This window comes from Larus michahellis, chromosome 7 (genome assembly GCF_964199755.1).
Source record: "Larus michahellis chromosome 7, bLarMic1.1, whole genome shotgun sequence".
NCBI lineage: Eukaryota > Metazoa > Chordata > Aves > Charadriiformes > Laridae > Larus > Larus michahellis.
This window is the reverse complement of record NC_133902.1, coordinates 26,691,857-26,712,800: the sequence shown is the minus strand read 5'-3', so window position 1 is coordinate 26,712,800 and position 20,944 is coordinate 26,691,857. Positions and strand designations below refer to the sequence as shown.

The following is a 20,944-nucleotide window of genomic DNA, read 5'->3' as shown; positions in this document are numbered from 1 at the left end:
GAAATTCCTGTCTGGGAAGAACGTTTGTCACAGAATTAATCTCCTGGAGACTTACTGTTTTATACTGTATACAGCAGTATACTGTCTTTAATTTAAAGTGCATTAACATTTGTATTAGGTGTCACTTCCATGATGCTGCTTTGCAGTAATAATAAGATGATCCTCGTGCTCTTTTGCTGAACAGAAGAACTTAGCGACTGATGCAGATCTACAGATAGCATTATCTAATGCTTTATGTTCACAAATGTATCCTTTATGGTCCCCAAATGAAGTAAAAGTAATACATTAGTTACAGACATGCATTCTAGAAGGTGTAAGATTTTGTAGGTTCATTTGATAAGAAAGTTGAGGGGTTTGGGTTTTGTTTTTGCGTTTTGTTTTGGTTTTTTTTTTTTTCCAAAGTAGCTTATGTAGCAGTTGTTACATATGTTAAAATTTGTCTAACTTTATTTTTTCAGCGTTTAGTCAATATTCAGGAGCAATTTATTCTTTTTAGTCATTCACAAAAAAGAATTAGTCTTTAATCTTTGGGTTTTATGTTGTTACAAGAGAATAACGGTAGTTTTGTCTCTTTTTAGACCTACTGTACTTCATAAAGACAAGAAGTTGATTACACCCAGAAGACTCTGTGAGATGTTATCCCTTGTTTTGGTTAGCTGGACCACTTGCGGTGCATTTGCTATATTCATTATTTATCTTCAGTACTTGTTTAAGGTACTGAAAGGCTAAACTTTTTGAATTTATAACTCAATTTTGTATGCTTTGAATTAACCCCACGTTAAAAGCAAAAATACAGATTACCATTTTTCATATTTAAATGTTATTATTTGTGTACTTGAAAATAGGTCTTTTTTGAACACATCAGACTCTCACAATCCTGTAATCTTTAGAATTATTTTGCTATTTTGATAATGCTTTTTCAAAAGAAACGTACAGTCCCATGTGCCCACTACAATAATGCATATAATTGTGGTTTTTAACTTATGGATAGATAATGTCATAAAATCAAAGACTAGTAACTCCCTTGAAGATAAACTTTAACAAAGGGAGGACTTGGAATGTTCTGACAAAAACTTTTTATCTTAAAAGAGTTTTCACAAATCTTTATGGAGTAAAAGGAAGGAGGGTGGATATATTGTAGAATTAGGATAGTCTTACTGTATGTCTAATGTTCTCCCTCGGCGAGTGCCACAGAGATCCATATTTAGTCCCTGCCATTCAGTTTCCATGGTCTTCCTTGCATCAGAGCGTCAAACTTATCTGATTCACCCTATGGTTATAAGCTGCTAAATCAGCTACTATACTTAGCTACTAGGGAAGCATTCGGGCATGCACCTGAGAGTAGGCGCAAAGCAGAGCAGCTTACAGGTGGTCTGAAGCAGGTAGGTGGCAGCTGAAAGCGCAGCCTGAGGAACAGGTCTAGCTGTAATCGAACTCCCTGTGACATAAGGTCACCCTGTGAAGAATATTCCCTCTTCTGCAGTAAATCTCTGGCATGGGACTTTTCCTTTGTGGCCTGTTTATGGGTTTCTGCAGAAAGTGAAGTAGAACTGAATTAGCAGGAGGAGGTGAGGAATATGCAGATTTTCCACTCTGTATTCTCTGTAAAGCACAGTGGAAGGGGAAAAAGCAGCAGAAGTTTTCTCTCTGTGCTTGGAAATCCTTCCTTAAGGAGGGAGTTCTTGCATTGCAGCTCCATTGGGGCCCTAGAATCATCTAACTATAAAAAGGGTCAAAAAATAATTAGTCCAAATTTTTTTTTTTCTTGTATACTACAGCTTTTGTGTGAAGAAACATTCTTACAAAAGCTGAACTGTCTGTCTTGCAGGTTATAAAACTACATGTGAATGTAAGAGTAGAAGAAAAGATGCTTAATGGGGTAAGTTTGTTTCCAGCTTCTAGTCAAAATTGTGACCAAAAATTGTTTGGCAAACCTGTTCGTTTCAAATGGTTATTGTCTTGCCTTGGATAGTATTTGGTTGTGCTGTGAGGACTGGATGGCTGTTTACTTACTGTGTGCATGATGTGAAAGAAAAGCCAGGACACAAGTAGCCTATTCCATCACTTACGACTGTTGCATTCACTGTTCAAGATCACTGACGTGTGAACTAGATTCAGGTTCATTTAAGAATAAAATTTAGTCTCTGAATACATACAGAACAGTAGTTTTTGTCTAAATTTTGGTATTTGATTATGCATGCCTCATCTAAAGAAATAAATTTAATTTCTAGATGCTGATAAGTACTATAGGTTAATATTTTTTTCCAGATAGGTAGTCTGTGTAGTTCAGGGGTGTTTTTAATAAGGGGATGACAAATATGATTTATTAGATGGATATGGACTGAGACTGCAGTATATTGTGAGCTGTTTAAAAAGAAGTGGAGAAGCATTAGGTTTCATGCGTTGTGAACTGTCTTTGTTTTTTCAGTTACTTTAAGGTGCAGGATCCAAGATGTAAGCATGTGCGGATACAAGCAGATAATAACTACCAGTTCTTTTTTGCAAACGTAGTTAAAAAAGAAGTTTGCCAGAAAAAGCTGCTGACAGTTTTCTTTGGGTTTCTTTGAGTGTTTTTTGTGTGTTTAGTTTTAAATACTCTCCTCCTCTTTTCATCTCCTTACAATTTTGTTTTGTTTCAATTGTGTGTTTTGAGGTTTTTTTCTTGTCATTAGAGGTTAGCATCTGCCAAGTCATTAGTTTCTTTGTTACTTATTCCTACAGCTAATGTTTTACTCTGAGTTGCATTACCTCCTGTATCTTTTTCCATGAATGATCATCTGTGATTTTCACCTGCATGCTTTATTTACTCCTTTTATTCTGTTCTTCCTCCTTCCAGGAACTCCATTTCTTATCACTGCATTGGTGTCAGGGCATCTCCACTCTCCATTCTTTTCTTCCAAAGGCATATGAACTATTAGTGTAAGAGAAATTTCTGGTTAAATCTAGATGCTTTAAAATTGAACTATTTAACTTTGCTTTTGATGGCATTTTGAGAGATAAATTGCAAATTTTCTTCTTAAATCAGAGCTGGTATGATGCTGCTATGATGATTTTTCCCTCCTCCTCCCACAGCATGGGTTCTTACAAGCCTGTGCGTTTTTTTGACTTTTGCCTTTTATTTTCAGGATTCAGACACGTCAAAAGAAACTTCACGGAACTCCAGTATACGCACAGTCAAAAACCAGAGTTCGATGGACAATACCTCAAAAGCAACACAATTGCTTTCCAACAGTACAACAATTGCTGAAGCCGTTAACAGTCTTAAGATGCATGTTACAATTCTCAACTTATTCACGTGGATTGTGCTGCTCAACTTGCCATCTTTAATTTATTGGTTAAAAAATCTCAGGTAACTTCCTAAATTGCCAGTAAGGTGTAAGAAAATAATATGAACCTTTAAAGACAATAAAAATTGCAAAGGATTGACTCTTTTTATTATTAGCTATCTCATGGTATCGAACACTTCTGTTAATTTTAATCATTTTTTCTATGCAATCTGGTTTATGTTATGGTATAAGTAGGTGTTAAATGAATCAGTGATGTCCTGATGGAAATAATGATTCAGAAAGGGTTTAAAATCAGGCCGTGATGCCATGTACACTTCATGTATGTTTGTTGTTGTCAGCATGTGCATATTCCCAACTTGGATTTTATTTGGTAGCCTAGTTTAGAAGTAATATGCTTTTTAAACCGTTTTTTGCAGGTACAGTGTTAGACTTGATCCCGATCCATGTAGATCTACAGCTATTATCCTTGTATGCATTTTAGAAATTCTCATGAATTCAAGTACTTCTGAAGTGAAATCAAGGTACTGTAGCCTAATTCGCAGTTTTTGTTTTCCTACTTCCTTCTTACTACTTCCATTTGTGTGGTAAAACTTAATTTATGCTGCAAAGATGTGTAATTGTTCTGTCTACATAGATTCATAAAGTCGTATGGTTAAATCTTAAATGCAAATTACCTGTAGTTCAGCCAAGTGGAGAAAATCACTGGTATTTACCACGTGGACTTAAATGAAGTATTTACTATCTAAACAATCAGTTGCATAAAGACTTCTTTAACTGGGAGTCTTTCATTCACAATTCATTGAATCCTTACAAATGTTACAGAATCCTAATATGTTTAGCAATTACTATCAGAAGTTACAAGGAAAAGTGAATTTTAAACTGAATTCTAAACCATTATAGCTTATATTCTTGCCATTCCCCCTTACGGGCACAATTGTGGACACGTAACTTGCTTTCTACTGGATTAAGAAGTTTTGAGCACTTGGTTTTGCTGACAGGTAGAGCGTTTCTTGTTCAGATAGAAAATTAGTGCCTCATGAAAGACAATGAATAATAACCAATGTACTTTATCCCCTTGGCCGGTACTTGTTAATTCAAATGATCTAAACATCTTCCGTGTTACAGAGAACTTATTTCTAAATTAATATAAGAATATTTTAAAATTACATTTTATTAGCCTTTTGAAATTACTCTTGCTTATGCATCAGTTGTTATTGCCTATTACACCTATTTGTTCTGTTTTAGAAATGAACAAATCTGTGAAATCTATAAATTATTTTTCAAAAGAAATTGTATATCTTATGCATGTATGGCTACAAAAATGGCAATTTTTTCTTTATATTCTTACAGTAAACTCTTGAAGATCGCAGCCAAAGTTCCACTCCCTTTGTCAGTTGCAATGTTGGCCTTTGGACAAATGCATTTATACAAAGTACCACACTTTGTAACCTTTTCTTTTCTTTTACATGTGCTGTGTTGTATTGTGTAACGTTCGTTATACATAGGAAGAACAGTGCAGCCTAGAAATTTAACACTGGAGATGGGCAAATTTCAACAAAGAAATGCCTAGATTAATATCATCAGTAGTTTACATTATGTGGGAAAGAGGACGGAACTGTGAATACTTTATGAAAAGTTCATGGTTCTGTTCATGTTGCTTAGAAAGCTTTTCGTGTTGTGAAAATGTTCACATGACTGTGAAAATTAAGTGAATTTACTATGTGTGTGGGTAAGCACATAAATCATATTAGTGTAACATCTCAATACTCTTGTTTGCCTTGTAGACACTTTGATATTTCACTACAGTTCTTTGTTGAAACAAGACTTTTTTTACTCACTATGCCATACAGTGCATATGTTACGAACCTGCATCTTTTGCAGGTCTAAATTATGCTGGTTAAAACTCAATACATTTCAAGCACACTGTGACTATCACAAAAACTACACAGCCAAGTATACTTTTAATCATTTTATGCTACATTTAAAAGCTGCCACAGTTGTGTCTAGACAAACTAGAATGTACTGCTTCTATAGAACTGTTATTTCTATCAAATCATTTGTTCAATCAGTGTGAGTTGAACATTTGTGAGATTATTGAAAGTCTTATACATTTTACTTTTTGTGAGAGTGAGCAAACAACAATATTCTGTGTAGCTTCCTATTCAGGAAGGATACCAGCAGATTCAGAAACAATTTGCTGTAATGTTGTTTTAAAACATTGCCGGTTTTCTCTGGAATTTTGTCAATCCTGAAATTACTCCTTGGACCTTGTCCGTATGTAGAAGCTAGCAAATGTTGAGGTATAGTTTGAATTTACAGTGCAGTTGCTGTACCGCTCTGTTTCAAAGTAGACAAGGCAGGTTTTTTTTTCCTATTGTAAATGGAGAATCAGCTGTCTCATAAGAAATGTCCATACATGAAATTAATATGGAATAGTTACAACACTGTAAATTCAAGCCCTGCCATAAAGTTATAACTTCCTTATGCAGACAAGCCCTTAGTAATACTGGGAAATACTGACCCTAATTATTAGCTCTGTATAAAGTATTATCTTAGTGCCTAGATGCTACAGTGACTGCCATTTATAACAAAGCCTAAAATAGCTATGTGTAAGGAATTCTGTCCCCTGGGTATGTCTTTTGCCTACAGAAGAAATCTTGGTAGCCATTAGGTTGAAATGATGTACTGATTCTGTGTAGAGATGAGGCTACTTGTCTCTGTGTTAGCTGTCTCCACTCTGTCCAAGATACCTGTTATCGTCATATGGAAATACTAGACCAGCTCAGTCATCTTATACGAATAATAAGAGGAAATCTGCTACCTACAGTCAATCAAGTATATTCTCGATATAGTATTGCAGCCAGCCTAACCCATTAATTGTATTGTATCTCATTAATCTTGCCTAAAGTGCCTCAGTTAGATCTAGTGTGCTGTTAGGGTCAGTTTACTTGAGCTGGCTGGAAAGACTTAATTCACACAGGGATTTTCCAAAATGAAGGACAAATGTGAGGTAAGCGTGTATTTTTTTCTGCTTATATCCAAGTCAGCAGTTCAAGTTATCTGTAAGTCATGAAAACTGCTTTAACTGAGTAAGACTATTGTAGTTAACCAAACCACTGTCACTGTTATCAGTAATTCATTGCCTGGTATTCTAGTCTTAACCTTTTTAAAAAAAAGGTTAGATTATCCATAGTGTTTGTAAATCAGAAAAGGTATTTGAATAGATTATATCTTGATACTTTCTAATCAAACGTATGCTACAGTGTGTGTGTATATATATATATATCTTTTATATATATATATAAAAAAGATAATTTGTTAATTTGTGTGTCTAAATATACTTGTAGCTAAATCCACCAGTTGGTTTAACTTAAAAAATTGCTGTTCACATATAGAAGAATAGTTTTTGTACTTTCAAATGGCTGTGATTGAAAGATGGTGGCAGAACTGCATTGGGGCTTTCCAAAGGGCATCCCTGAAATGTGCAGGATCTGATTTCTGTGGAAGAAATTTTCCTTGGCCTTCATGGTTCTTTTGGCTTACTACTGTATTTAACTTCTGATTTTGTTTTGCCACTTTAATGGGCTCTTTATGCACAAATCCGTTTGTTGGAGCTGTTGGTGGAATAAAATAATAATCAGAACAAGGAGAGCAAACAGTCTCTGCATGTAGTAGCTTTGATAGCTTCCAAAATCTGCCACAATGTGAAATTTACTGAATTAAAGCAGCATAGAATGACACCAATTTTTTCCTTTAATGATGTTTTTAAAGCTGTGAATCGTATTGATAGTTGTTATCACTTTTCATTAAATGGGTTACAGAATCGTGCATAGATTCCTACCTGATTTTCAGGTTGGATGTAGGAATAGATACAACCCTGAGTCTTGAGATCCCAGATGACAGAATTTATCTCATGTCCCTCAATGCTCCCTTTTTTCAGAGATGTTTCAGAGACGGTTTACCTTCACAAGGGGAAGGGGGGAAGTCTTACTGCTCTTTTTGGATTTAATGCATTCTGTGTCATTTGTTAGATGAAAACTGCACTGAGATGTGCGTCTGAATTTTGCAGTGATTGTGGACTATGTAACTTCAACTGTTTGAGAGATTAGGTGTCTAATCCCAACTAGATTTTCTATATAATCAATGGAGGGGGGGATAGGATTAGACCAATTCATCCTATTCTGAGAGAGGATGAATTATCCTACTTGCCGTCCTGATATGAGAGTCTAAATTCTGTTACATGAATCTAGTTCTGCCACTGTTCACAATTATAATCTCAGCAAAAACTTAGCGTAATTAATTATAAATACTTTTAATCACATGTAGAAGGATGTGTTATATTACTGAAATATCCTTTATTATGAGTAGGCTGCATTTATAAACCAGCTTTTGGCAAATATATTGTAATGTCTCGTAGTACCTTTAACTAAATTAAAATTCCAGTTTATTCTTCAAATTTTAGATTATCTAGACTGTGTAGGAGAAGATCTAGACACAAATTAACTTGTAATGGATTAGACCTTTGCTCTGTAACGGAAGATTTGTATTTACATCCAGACCCAAATTCTGTTGCTCTCTCCTTTTCAGACGTTGAGGTATTAATTTTGCAAAACCACTGTTCTTCATCTATGTGGATGTTTACCACATTTAGATGGAGATTATACCATATAATCAAGCATTTAGGTTGAGATCAAACAACCATTTTTTGGCTTGTACCTCAGGATGCATTCAAAACAAGAACTATTTGTGTGGCTCTCTTCTAATTTATTTTTTTTATAAGCTATCAGAAATGTAATAAAAAGACAGGGTAAGAACCTAGAGTACCAAATGTCACTAATTTTAGGTACAGCATATATGTATAGCAGAATCTTTCTTTGGCAGGGGGAGATTTAATGAGAAGCTTTTAATAAAATCTCCATACCCTGAATTGCTTTCGAAGTCTATAATCTTTTCTGGTTGATACAAGCAAACATGCCTCTCGTAGTCTTACCACGCTGCAGTCATAGTAGCTACACCTGTAGCTATCAGTTCATAAAAGGTCTATATTTGTCTTATAAGGAAAAACTGTTACCTCTTAACTGGAATTACCAAATTCACCTTGAAACTTGAATGAATGAATGTTGTCCAAAGGTGGTATTTTCAGTTTTGATTTAAAAGCTGGTTGCAGTATGTCATGTTTCAGTGTCCTGTTAAAAGGGGGATTGTTTTTTGGGTTTTGGTTAAGGGTTCGTTTGTTTTGTTTAAAAAAAAAAAAATAGCAGTAACTGGAATTTAAGTTAATATTTCTAATATTTAGAGTTCTGCTCTGATTTTTGTATTGTGAGCTGATACATGTAGCAATTCATTCCAAATTATTAATTTGCTAAGTTTTAAAACAAGCAAACAAATAACACACCAAAACCCTAAACAATGTAGTAGTAATACGTTGTAGAAGACATAGAGACTGCCTGTATGTCTAAGTGAACTTTTCAACTATAACCTAATTGGGCTACCTTTAAGGTCAGTGTTTAAAAAAATAAAATGTATTGATACTTTAAAAAAACCAAAAAGTATTGTTGCATATGTTGCTATTTGATACGAAGTCTAATTTTCCATGTGTTTGCCAATAACAAGGTTATGAACCTGTTACTTGACTTTTTTCTTAAATCTTATACATCTGCTTCTAAGCTTTGACAGGACGATATAAAGTCAATTAGTGCCTGTGAACATCCGAGAAGCTTTCATTTGATCAGGTTTATTTCAATACAGCCACGTGCATGTTTAGGCATTTGTCTAATACTGAGAAAAAAGCAGCCACTTACAGACCTTCAATACTCTGGGTTAGTGAAAATGGTTTTGGAAGCAGTTAGAGTGTCTGTACAACAATTGTGCTGGTGTTTAAAGTCATTAAGCTACTAGACAGTTGTTAGCTGTACAACAGACTAAGTTCTTAATGCTTATCTTCCATTTTGTGATGAATGTTAGTTACTTCATTTACAGCTTTGATATTTACATCTCTCTCTTCTGGGAAATAATCTAGTTAGCTTTTATAAGCACTTAGCACTGTACTGCAAAAGGTTTTAAAACTTTTCATTGCCATTCCTTTAGGGGAGATGTACTTTTGTCACCAAAGCTACATGCTGCTTTTATATACCTTTGGAAATATGTGCCAGTGAATGACAATTGAGAACAGATTCATTTTTAGTAAAATCATCAGTAAAATAGGTTTTCTACCTTTTTTAGACATAGAATTTCAAGCTAGTATTCATAAAAGAATCCTTAAAGTATCTAAAAGTTTATTTGAAAATCTTTTGCAAATATTGTATTTTCTGATGGATATTCTTATTTATGGAAGAATGTATTCAAAGCTTTTAATCAGCTCGTTTATCTTAAAGCTTAAATAAAATCTATAAATTTCATCCTGTTAATAATAAACATTACTGCTTTTAAAAATAAATTTTAAGCATTTAAGGAGAAAATTCTATAGCTCTTATGCAAATCTGCCCAGCACCTCAATTTTTCAGGTATCTAAGCACATAACTGCCTCAAATTTGTGCTTGTTGCCTTGTAGCATGAAAACCTGAGTCAAAGCTGGGATGTCTTGATTCTAATTTTGCTTAAGACTTAGGGTCTCATTCTGCATTCTTAAATGCAGACAGATTTTGCTACTCATGCTGTCATAAACAAATCTTGCAAGCATGGTCTCTCTACGGTTATTGGCAGGTTGTAGTCTAGATTCTGTAGGAATCTGGCATCAGAGCTAATTTTGTGTCTGTGAAAGTCAGGAATGGCGCACACAAATTTGTTATTTTGCGGCACATCATTCCAGTTCCTCCTTCCATATGCAGTTTCCTTGGTTTGCGGTATCCTTCTGCTGTAGTACAAAACATAATGTCCACAGTAAGAGTAGGCACCATGCCTGACCTAGTGAAGATACACAGCAGCTGTCCTGTAGACTGTTTTTCTACTGAAGTTTTGCATGTTTGTTGAAATACCAGCAAAGACTTTTTTTTTTCCCTACAATTTAAATAATTTCAGGGTATATATATTAAGTATCAAATGTGCAAATGTGTTGATGTATAATTTTATAAAATGGTAAGTGCACTATTTTGGGATCAATTCAGGCTTCAGTATTTTCCACTTACGTTACTTTGAGTGTGAAAACATATTTGAGACTGCAGCACCTGACAGCTGAAATATTTTGCAGAAGTCTACAAGTAGTAGATGTGACAAATATAATTAGAGTGCCAGACCAAAATTGAAATGTGAAATTCCTCACTGTGACTTTTAACTCGTAGCTTTCTAGAGCAAAAAAAATACTGTGCCTTAAACCAGTTAATGAATACACTCTAACTGTAGCCTGGGGACTTCTGTAGCCTTATATTTGATTTTTGGAGTTGACCAAAAATGTTTGTGTGGATCATACTGAAACTTGATTTGGGGAAAATACTTCTAAAAACATTATTTTGACCCCTTTTTACTACACTTACAGAAAAAATGAAGATTTGTAACAAGTACAGTATGTTTGTGATTTGGAATCGCACCAGCTGAAGTTGCAAAGCTTTAGCTGACCTTATTTTCTCAAGTCTTTCTATTGTGACCGAAAGAAAAATAAGGAAGGAAAACTAGTCTGAGATATCTGTCTCAACTTCAAAGCCCGTGTGTCAAATTATTTTTTTTTTTTAATTTTGTTCTTTAGTTTCTTCAAAATAAAAAATTCCTCCAATTGTAGTTTAAGCAAAATACTATATTTAAGGCATTGTGTATCAAGGTCTACACCAGTGTGAGAAGAAAACTAGAAGGTGGTTTCTTGGGGAGGGTAGGGTGGGGTTGATTTGTTGTTTTAAAACTCCAGAAGTTTGAATAACAAATTTCACTTTTTAGGGAAAATATTCATATACAAAACCCTGAAAAGGTGGGGGTGGGGGTAGTTTATACATTCTGTTCTTCTCAATCCATTAAAGAAAGTCAGAAATAGTTAAAATCTTAAAATTTGATATAGTAAAAGGCTTTCTTATGTTTTTTTTTTTTTAATATAGAGAACTCGGGAAAAGCCACCACTGGCTTTCCTTATGTGTCTCTATAGGATTCTTCGTATGTTTTGAACACAACCTCCCAAATTCTGCCTTTTTTTAATTCCCCGGTATTAGAACTACATAACACCAGATCTTTATTCAAGATGCCATATCTCAAAGTTTATCATTAGACCGTGGGTATTTAGATACACACACACAAAATGATGGCATGTCAGCTGATCACCATAATTGTTTGAAGCAATATAAGTCAAAGTTATTAACCATCTTTTATTGAGAACCAATAACTTGTACCTGGCTGCCACAATGCTGCTGGCGCTGCGGCACAACAGATAACATGCAATTTTTGTACCTTCCGTGCAACTTCCTGTGCTAGTTTAGGACTTCTAAACCCCTCGTTCCAGTCACATAACTTTCTTCTTTCTTTTGTGATGGTGTTTTTTCAGTAATCCTGGTCATTGTTGATTTCCTGGCTACAGGAATATTCTAGCATTAAAGTCATCAAGAGGGCAGAACTACCTTTAAGAACTTTATTTAGTCTAGAATTGTGTAGGCTTACTAACTTGATTCCTTACCTTTTAATTGCTTTTCCAAGCACAAAGACAGAATAATGTTTGTCAAATTATCTATTTTGGGTAATTGTGGGGACAGGTGCTAGGGCGGGGGGGGAGGATACTGTTGGTTGGTTGCTTGCTTGCTTTCATTAAAGGACTTAGAACTTTGAAGAACATATACGTCATATTTGGAAAAAGCTATTTCTTCACAAGCAACCTGTCTTACATGTTTTTAACTCTTCCTCTGTTTTGAGTTCTTACGTAGCTAGTGTAAACCTGGTGGTTTAGATGGAGCTAACTCTTAATAGTTACAGGTTTCTAGAGATGTTAATAGAGTCCTATCTATAAATGTTTCAATAATGCTATAATAAATTATTGTGCTTATTAAAATGTTTATAACAGAATTCTCAGATACAGTTCATGCAGTGTGTGATACTTTGGTAAAGTCTTGTGAGATGCTGAGAAAGCCTTGGAGAATAAGTATCTTCAGCTAATGCTGAAATTGCTAAAAGCTGAAATCTCAAAATTTTGAAAAACTGTCTTTTAGATGCTGGTACTTTTTTGTTGCAATTGAGGGAAACTTGTATGGGAGCTACGCGGGGATGTTTGTCTTTTGTTTGACAGTTTCCCTGTCCGCAGTGTATACTTCACTTTTTTTTTTTTTAACCTAAGTGTGCATGACTTAGAGTGCACTGTATAGCATATGGTCTGCTAAATAAGCACTTCTGTATATTTTTGTATGGTGTTCTAACATGGTTGCATTAGTAAAAATGGTTGTAATTCACAAAAAGTGCCACTTACCAGTCATACTGTGTAGCATGTGGTGAATGTTACCCGTACTTCTGTTGTACAAATGTGCAAATGAGTGTTGTGATAAACATTTGCCTTTAGTCTCTGCTCAGGTACTCATGTGGAGCAGTTTCGCGCTTTTCCTTCTAACTTGTAATACTTGGGGTTCTAACCAGAAAATAAAAACAGTGGAAAAAAAGCATTGTGGTTAGAGCAGTACTTCAGGTAACAGACACTTTTTTCACATCTTGAGTAGAAAACAATAAAGATCATACCTGATGAAACTTGTCTCAATATCTTATCTCATGCACCTTAGGCTGTTACATATGCCTTGTCATCAAAATGCAATAAAATGGAAAATGTTTGATGAATAATATCGTTTATATAAAACATTACATGTATAAAACTTGTTCTACAGCTAAACTAATTAGTTTTAAATTTGCCTTTTGTTCCAGAACAAGATTTTTACCTTTTTGAAGTAACTTGCATGAAACTGAACATGCAAAGCTATGAGCATTTTCAGCTTCGGTGCAATTTAATTCAAATATATATGAATATTACTGTGCCATAAGGGCTATATAATTAGTATAGCCCCTTTCAAAAGATTGGATTTACTGAAGATGTGTGTCTATAGACATAACTTGTCAAGAAAAACCTAGTGCTTAAATTTGGCTGCATTCAAAAGGCAGAACACTAACATCTGGCTTGGAAAGTATTTGTTAAATTACATACTGTTCTCAAAGGAGGATGCAATTTTGTCTAATCAGTGTAACCATACTAATAGCATTTTAATATGAATATGTTCCACTTATATTTGACTTTCACTGAAGGAAAGAGATATAATGAAATTCTTTTAAAAAGAACCAAAAAACAAAACAAACAAAAAAAAACCCACAACCAAAAAACTTTGGGCAAAAATACCACAACTACCGCAATCCCCACATTAAAATGGGCACTAAGTCTAAAGAAACTTTTAGCTCCAACAATTTCTCAGACTCTTTTAGCTCGGAAAGCAACAATACAAGTTTGTAGGGTTTTTTAAAGACAGCTCACAGAGAAATACATGCTAATTCAATCCCTTGCATATCTGCATACTTCATCAGTCAACCAAACTGCCTAAATTCTGTTAGGGGGTAGCATAATAGTCCAACAGTAATAAAGCTTGTTTCAAACTACAGATGACTTTGGTATGTTTTATTATCTGAATATACTGCATATCCCCAAGGTTTTTCTTTCTGAATAAATTAAGTGCATGAAAGAATTGGGGGTGGGGGGGAAGACAGAAGAAAACTGCCTGTTGTTCTGGCTATTTTTTTTTTTCCTCTAGAGGAACGTATTCCCACTGCTGGTTGATTTAGAAGGTAAATTATACACAAAATAAAACTGGAAATAAGTAATTACCTAGAAAATAAACAAAGAAAGTTCTCCTGTACCGGGGGCCACCTTTTCACAAGCTCTTCCGTTGCTACTGTTGTTCTGGTTCTTGATGAGTCCACTATCTGGAAGTTGTCTATTAAAAAAAGTAATTTATGAGTTTTGATGGATTTTTATTTTTTGATGATTTTTTTTATTCCAAGTCTAGAAAAATATGCAAGCTGGATATGTTGACTTTTATTCGTATTTGTTATGGCAGTCATGGAAACAACACTGCTATGATTTTGTTCACTGTTTTACTAATGGCGTTTGGATATCCACAGCTTAGTCTGCCTGGAAGGGTGGTGTTAGGTTTTTGTTTTGCTTTCAAAATTTAAACCAAAGAAAGCTGTAAAGCTTCTAGTCAGAAACAAACATCTATAATTTGGGGTAAGATAATGGCCAAAAATCTATAGTTTTAACATGTCTATTTAGAGGTATATTTTATGTGATACTAACTAAAGTATCGTCTAAATCGTGGAGAGAACAGTATAATGAAATTATAAGCAAAAAAAATTCAAGCAGCTTTGAGATGAAGGATGCTATGAAATAAGGCGAAGGTAAATTAGCATAGTTGTCCTTGCAGTCTTTGTCTTAGTTTCTAGTCTGACAGGAGGATATTGACTGCCGATAAAATCAGGGTAGGAAAGCAGCACTTTCATTAAAATGATGCGCCTTTGGATCTTGAAACAGACCTTACTCTTCCCTTTCCAGCATCAAGAAAATGATCCCTATCTCTTGAAAACCATCCAAACAGCTGTAATTATCTGTTAGTCAGCATTCTAAGACATGGCTAATTACTTTTAATTAAAAGTAATATTTTGATACAGCTCTGGTCTCTCTGCTGGGAATTGTTTTAAACTTATTATATGCTTACCACCAATTTTCTGCAATATGGCTTAGGGAGGAGGAATTTGCACTGCACTGTTCGATAGCAACAGGTCTTAAGAGTATTAAGGATGAAATTCTCAAGGGTCTTTATGTCATGGATGGAAATGGAATCATTACTGTATTTTTGAACTCCTGCTAACGTCATTGACACCCACCTGCAGTCCACTAGAAATATAAGTGCCGAGATCAGTTTGTTCACAGATTACAAGGAGACTAACCAAGAAGGGGCAAGCCAGAGCCAAATTCACTGGTAAGCTTTATTTTAAAGAGCATGAAAGGGAGGTGGCATGTTGGTTTTTGTTTTGTTTTGTTTTTTTCTTGAATCAAGTTGTGAAATGAGTCTCTAGTATATTATACCAGACTGTATTATTGCCCCTACTAATACATGTAACACATTTTTGTTTCATGCGGTTTTAGAAATTGAGCTATTTGGGTCTCAGGCCGTATTTTTGCATTCTCCGTGGAGCACATAAATATCTGATGCTGTAACTAATCAGCCAATGAAAATGGATGTGTGTAATAACGAATGTAAACTTACAAATGTAAATATTTTGTGTTAAATGTCATACTACTCCTTATTGAAAAGAGAATCAAGTGTCTAGAAATAGCTTTGGTATGGGAAGCACTTCTTTAGAATAATTTGTTCTGCCTAGTACCTTAATGTAAACCGAAGAAGTCGATAGCACACAGATGTAATCTGCAGCAGGCAAGTTTTTCTTGCCATGGATAAATTATTTTCAGCACTCCACTGGATTGTCATGCATGCTCTATTTATTACCAGTGACGGCTCTGTAGGACTTAAGGAGTCTGGTTCATTGTCCTTCTTACAGGTAGTCTGTTATCTCTTCAGCATGTGGAAAGTGGTGCTCCTGGGTCTCTGTACAGCATTGGCTGTGAGGGGATTGGCAAAGGGTGCTCCTTTCCAACCAGAAGAAAAGTGGAAACCTCTAGATAACCCTAGAAACAGAGACCTGGTAAGAAAATACTGCAAGAACAATAGCCTAAGTTTTATGTGGGTTTTGTGTTTTCCATCATGAGAATTTTTATCTTCTAAATTGAAGGGTAAGAGGGGCCCATTAAATGTAGTGTTAGTAACTGTGCACTTTGTATAGTCAATAACCACAACTGGATGAGCGTTCTTCAGTCAAGATGTACCCTTTAACTGAAGAGACATTCTCGGTGTGTAGTAGCGCACAAAAAACACTTCTTGTATCTCCATCCAGCAGCTTTAGCTTTTAAAACTGTATATTGATTATACAATCACCCGTTCTGTGAAACAGAAGAGGAATGATTATTATGTTTCTCCCAAATGTGTACTTTGTTAATTGCATGTTGTCTCATCTTCTGGAAGTAGAAATAAGTTTGCATCTGACACATTGTCGTGAATAGTGACTAAAGATCTGAAAGTTAATTACAGCTAAAAAAATATCATTAAGGGAAAGGTTTGCAAGATCTTGTAAGGAATTTGTGAAGGAAAAAAATCAGTTTCCCACAATTTTTTCCTCACCGTTTTAAGCATTAATTTCTACTTTTAAGTGATCGAAGGGGCCTGTTGAAATCAATTGCCCCCTGTTGCTAACGCTTGCAGAACATTTCTCTTAGAGAAATGTGCAACAGAACCGTACTGTTTGCTCTCAGCAAGGGTCTTGCTGTGCCTGTTTTATAAGGGATACAGTTTGAATCTTCTGTGGTTCGGTGGGGAGCACAGATGATCAGTAAACAGTTGGGGGCCTTTGGACACCACGTAGGGTGTACAAGCCGTGGGCAGAGTGGACACGCCTGAATTATATTGCCTGTATTGTACCAGTTTATGATCAAAATAGAGGATTTCATCCCACATAGGAACAAATATTACATCTACTTTGTGCCGGTAGAAATAATTAATCTCTGTTGGACATGCTCTATTTTCATCTATGAAATATGTTCAGTTTTTCAGAACGCTCCAGGCTTATTTTTCGGGCAGGGGTCTTGATCTCAGAAAATTCCCAGCTACTTTCACTGTGAACAATGAAGGACCAAGGCCTGTCATGTTCTACTCGGATCCTATTGCTTCTGCATTTGCAGATTATGAAGAAAGAAGAAATTCTTTTCCAAATTATTTCAAAGGCTGAAAGATGCTGCTGACCAAGGTAAAAGAGGATGCCTTTTCCTCTAACGTTGTTACGTGTAACCAAGTGAAAGATTTGGATTCAAGTGATTCTCAGTTCTGCCTGAAGTCTAAAACAACTTATTTTTCAGAGGAAATTAAAAAATTTAGCACCTTAACTCTTGCCTGAAGTTGGTGTAAAATTGTTGAGGATTTATGAGGTATTCACGACTTTGGTAAAATAACACATGGTGCTTGTGCAGACTTATATAGGCCATGCTTTTTTTTCCTTCTTTTTCTCTATTTTTTCATGTGGAGAAGAATTCTGAAAATGTACAGATAATAGAGAATGCAGGTTTTATTTAAGTAATTGATACCAGTAAAACTATAAATTGAGACTAATTTCCTGTGATGCATGTATATAAGGAAAGTTAATTTAGGCATAAGATACTATACTGATAAAGCATACATCACCTTTTACATCTTTCTCCATTCATGCCATTTTCCTTATTTCTACCACTAAAACTGAAGGCTGAATAAAATAATTGCAAACTTATTCACATCGCTCCATAAATATGAAATAAAACTGAAGTGGGTCAAACTTGCGTTAGTAATTAATCCAGCCTCAATTTATAGCAAATACTTTTCAGCTGTTTTATCTATGCATAACCATACTCTGTAACAAATAAATCCTTTCGTACCTCATTTTGAGAGTCAGTGAATATTGGCAGTTCTGAGGAAAGGTAAATAATTTTCTCACATTTTACAAATAGGTGAAGATTTCAGTAAGATTTGAATCTAAGCATTTTGGTGATCTACCCAGTATCTTAAGAGATTCATTTGTAATCAATATTCAGTTTAGGATTTTTAGCTCTGTCCTGCTCTCTGCCTGCATAAGCGCATCTCCTACTGTAATCAAAAGCACAGCTCCACTATTCTTATTATGAACAATAAAGACGACTGCACTCAAATTTTAATACTAAGTTCTCTTTTTGCCGAGTTTGTGTGTTAGGAAAAAAAATGCACCACACTGAGTATTGTGCGTGACAAATAAATTAGAAGGGACTTTAGAAGGGATGCTGTAGCTCTACTGTAAGTTACAGCAACGGTGAGATGCTGTAACTGGTGGAAGTAATTTGTCCTGCGTAATTCAGGACGATCGGGGTAGTTCTCTTCAGTGTTCAGAATTCTTTTTGGAAAATGGGGTATTTCAGCCAGTGTTACCGGGGCTTGGCTTGGATCTTACCCTGGTTGCCTATAAATATTTCTATATTTGTCTCTCATCTTTTTATTATTATTTTTTTTCCTTCTCTTTTTTTCAGGCATTAACATTTGAACTTCATGCGGAGTGGTAACCACCTCAGCAAAATATTACTGCTTTGACTTTTTAACTGTTACTTGGCAACTTAAAATTTTCCTCACTGTCACAGTTTTTACCTATGGAACCTGATGCCGTGCTGTAATCAGCACGTTTGCTGCCTATTGACAAACGTGTCATGTTTGGCTATTACAGTTTGCTTTGCAGAACTGTGTTTGTTTAAATATGAATAAATGACGAGTGCAACGGAGTGCTTTTAACTACTGCTACCTGTCTGTGTTCAAAATTGGTAAATAAATGTTACCTTTCAGTTTACTGGAGCTAGAGGTCATAAACCGTTTTGCAGTGATTATTTTTTTTCCCCTCACTACTCTTTTGTCAGCGGCCCTCTAGTTTTTGGGAGGCAGGAGGGAATGGGGCCGTACCTGCCCCTGGGCCCCGATGGCCGCTTGTGCCTCACCCCCGCCCCTCTCACCCCTTCCTCACCGTGCCCTGCTCAATAAATCACCCACGCCTTAACCCTACACGTATATGAAGTGAAGAAACCCTTCTCGTGTAAAAATAACACCTATTTCTGAGGCAATAAAAGATGATCTAACATCTTAATGGTGAGGAGCTGCCCTCCTGCTTCCTGCCCTCCAGCCTCCGAGGCAGCGAGCCCCTCCTGCCGCCGCGGCTCCCCGCAGCCCCCCAGGCGGTCCTCCCCGGCCTAAGCCGCGTCCGTCTCCCCCTCCGGGGGCGCGACGCTTCTTCTCCCGTCCCAAGCCGGCGGCGCCGGGCCGGGCGGTGGCGGGGCGGAACTCAGTGTGAGGGCGCGGGGCGCGGCGGGCGCCATAGCGGAGGGACCCGCGTCCTGCCCTGAACAGGGTTCCCCTGCGCCGGCTGCGGCTGCTCCCGTTGCCGGGTGGTGCCGGTGCGATGTCGGGCTTCAGCCCGGAGCTGATCGATTACCTGGAGGGGAAGATCTCCTTCGAGGAGTTCGAGCGGCGGCGAGAGGAGCGCAAGAGCCGCGAGAAGGTGAGGCTGCCCCGCCTGGCGCCCCCCGGCCTGGCCCGGCCCTCCTTCCACGACAGCACCCGGCCGCTTCAGGAGCAGCGGGGCTTCCTCTGTGTGTGTGTGTGTGTGTTTGTGGAGAGGGTTACGCTAAGAGCTGCTGCACTCGGCCATGGGTTGCTGTCTAATTAATAATTTCAGTGGAAAAATTACAAGAAACTAAGTTTAATTTGTAAGGGCCGTTAGGTACTGGGTGGTAGAGCTAGTTGTTCAGGGGAGCGTCCACCTTTCAGGGGTGCAGAATGGCAGCATTTTGGTGCGTGCCAGTGTGGCTCACAACCCTCGGATTGGCAAAAGCCAGTGGAAGTTGCCTTCAGGCACCGTAATTAATTTCTTCTTTAGGCTGGAGCAATGAGCAGAAGCAGGTTTTGATATAAAAATTATCCAGCATATAGTGGATCCCACCATCTTCTCTGTGAGACCTAATGAAGAGATCCAGTTTGACTCCCTTTGGTAATCGTTGTGGCTTCTTGGCAGCAATAAATTCAGAGAAACACAGCTTTGTGTCTAGAAGTAAGCAGATGGAGTTGTTAAGAGAAATTCTGTATGCTTGATTGGAGTATTGAAGTTAACTTTAACTTTGCCATCTTTATACCAAAATGCAACTAAATTTCTGTATTTCCTAGTCACCAGAGAACAAATTCAGCAGAACTCATCTGTCATGGAAGGACAAGTGATATCCTAGGGCAATCTTCTTACTGCATTTACAAGTGCTATTTTGATACTTCATTTTGTATTTAAAAAGGCAGGCTTCGTCACACTTTTGTAACTTTAATGCAGTCGGACATGTCATCCTATCTCGCTGTAATGCCAAATAAGCAATGGACTATTCTCTTAAGTCGAAAATAACGCGAACAGTCACCATCTGAGTCACCTCACATTGATAAAAATATAAATGTCTTGAAAGCAAGTAATGATGGGTTTTGTTAGTTTAAAAATATAGCATTTATTCTACCTGTTTCACTAGCAGTGCAAAAGCTGGAAATCCGTGGTCTAAATGCTAATTGTATATATCAGGGGAAGTGGGAACGTCATGCAATAAAACTTATAACTGATATTGTTGGTGTGCACAGGATGGTGAAAATGCATCTGCTGAGGAAAACACTGAAGACGCAGAGGCTCCATCTTCATCCAGAAAAGCATCTGGGAAATCCCAAAGTCAGGATGAAACTGACGGTAAATGTTAACATAATAATTTCAGTGAAAAATGTATTTAAAAGGTCATTGAGAGCATTTTTTCTTTGGTAGCTGACTTTTAATAAATACCTGGCTGCTTCTTTTGAACCTGTGGGTATTGAAGCACATCATTAGAATGTATGTCTTTGTAGGATGTTCCGAGCCATAGCTAGGGTTTTATCTTTGTTCAGTGTTCTTCAGGGGCTAGATTTGGCCAGTTGGTCATCTTTTTCTGGAAAAACCTCCACTTTTCCCCTCCTGGCTTGTTAACCACATGGTCTCAAATATTTACTCTCTCTAAAGCTACAAATAATTTGAAGTTGTTAACTTATTTCAGAGTCTTCTCTGTGTTTTGTTTTGGCTTT

The 20,944-nt window shown here is 36.5% G+C and overlaps 2 protein-coding genes and 1 long non-coding RNA gene across 9 annotated transcripts in view; 2 read left to right on the top strand and 1 right to left on the bottom strand.

The window, feature by feature from the left end:
• Positions 1 to 18,682, top strand: part of PGAP1 (post-GPI attachment to proteins inositol deacylase 1) — a 46,059-nt gene extending 27,377 nt beyond the window's left edge. For 2 of the 3 annotated variants that reach the window (XM_074594306.1, XM_074594305.1), the window contains exons 23-30: positions 579 to 714; positions 1,829 to 1,879; positions 3,126 to 3,349; positions 3,704 to 3,808; positions 4,638 to 4,719; positions 15,777 to 15,920; positions 16,875 to 17,075; positions 18,355 to 18,682. In XM_074594306.1, coding sequence (XP_074450407.1) covers positions 579 to 714; positions 1,829 to 1,879; positions 3,126 to 3,349; positions 3,704 to 3,808; positions 4,638 to 4,719; positions 15,777 to 15,920; positions 16,875 to 17,057 — 925 coding nt within the window. In that variant the 3' untranslated portion in view covers positions 17,058 to 17,075; positions 18,355 to 18,682. The remainder of the gene's footprint in view (positions 1 to 578; positions 715 to 1,828; positions 1,880 to 3,125; positions 3,350 to 3,703; positions 3,809 to 4,637; positions 4,720 to 15,776; positions 15,921 to 16,874; positions 17,076 to 18,354) is intronic. The other variant, XR_012588263.1, reaches the window with a different exon arrangement.
• Positions 397 to 19,418, bottom strand: LOC141746222 (uncharacterized). Of its 2 annotated transcripts, none has more exons than XR_012588267.1 (4): positions 19,302 to 19,418; positions 14,044 to 14,152; positions 12,655 to 12,810; positions 397 to 2,911 (listed from the first exon to the last, which is right to left on the bottom strand). It is a non-coding gene; the product is annotated as an uncharacterized LOC141746222 (long non-coding RNA). The 2 variants fall into 2 exon arrangements; XR_012588268.1 differs by lacking the exon at positions 397 to 2,911 and adding an exon at positions 9,001 to 10,140.
• GTF3C3 (general transcription factor IIIC subunit 3) overlaps positions 19,159 to 20,944 on the top strand; it is a 22,364-nt gene continuing 20,578 nt past the window's right edge. For 2 of the 4 annotated variants that reach the window (XM_074594309.1, XM_074594308.1), the window contains exons 1-2: positions 19,159 to 19,367; positions 20,477 to 20,579. In XM_074594309.1, the coding sequence (XP_074450410.1) occupies positions 19,269 to 19,367; positions 20,477 to 20,579 (202 nt within the window). In that variant the 5' untranslated portion in view covers positions 19,159 to 19,268. The remainder of the gene's footprint in view (positions 19,368 to 20,476; positions 20,580 to 20,944) is intronic. The other 2 variants (XM_074594310.1, XR_012588264.1) reach the window with 2 other exon arrangements.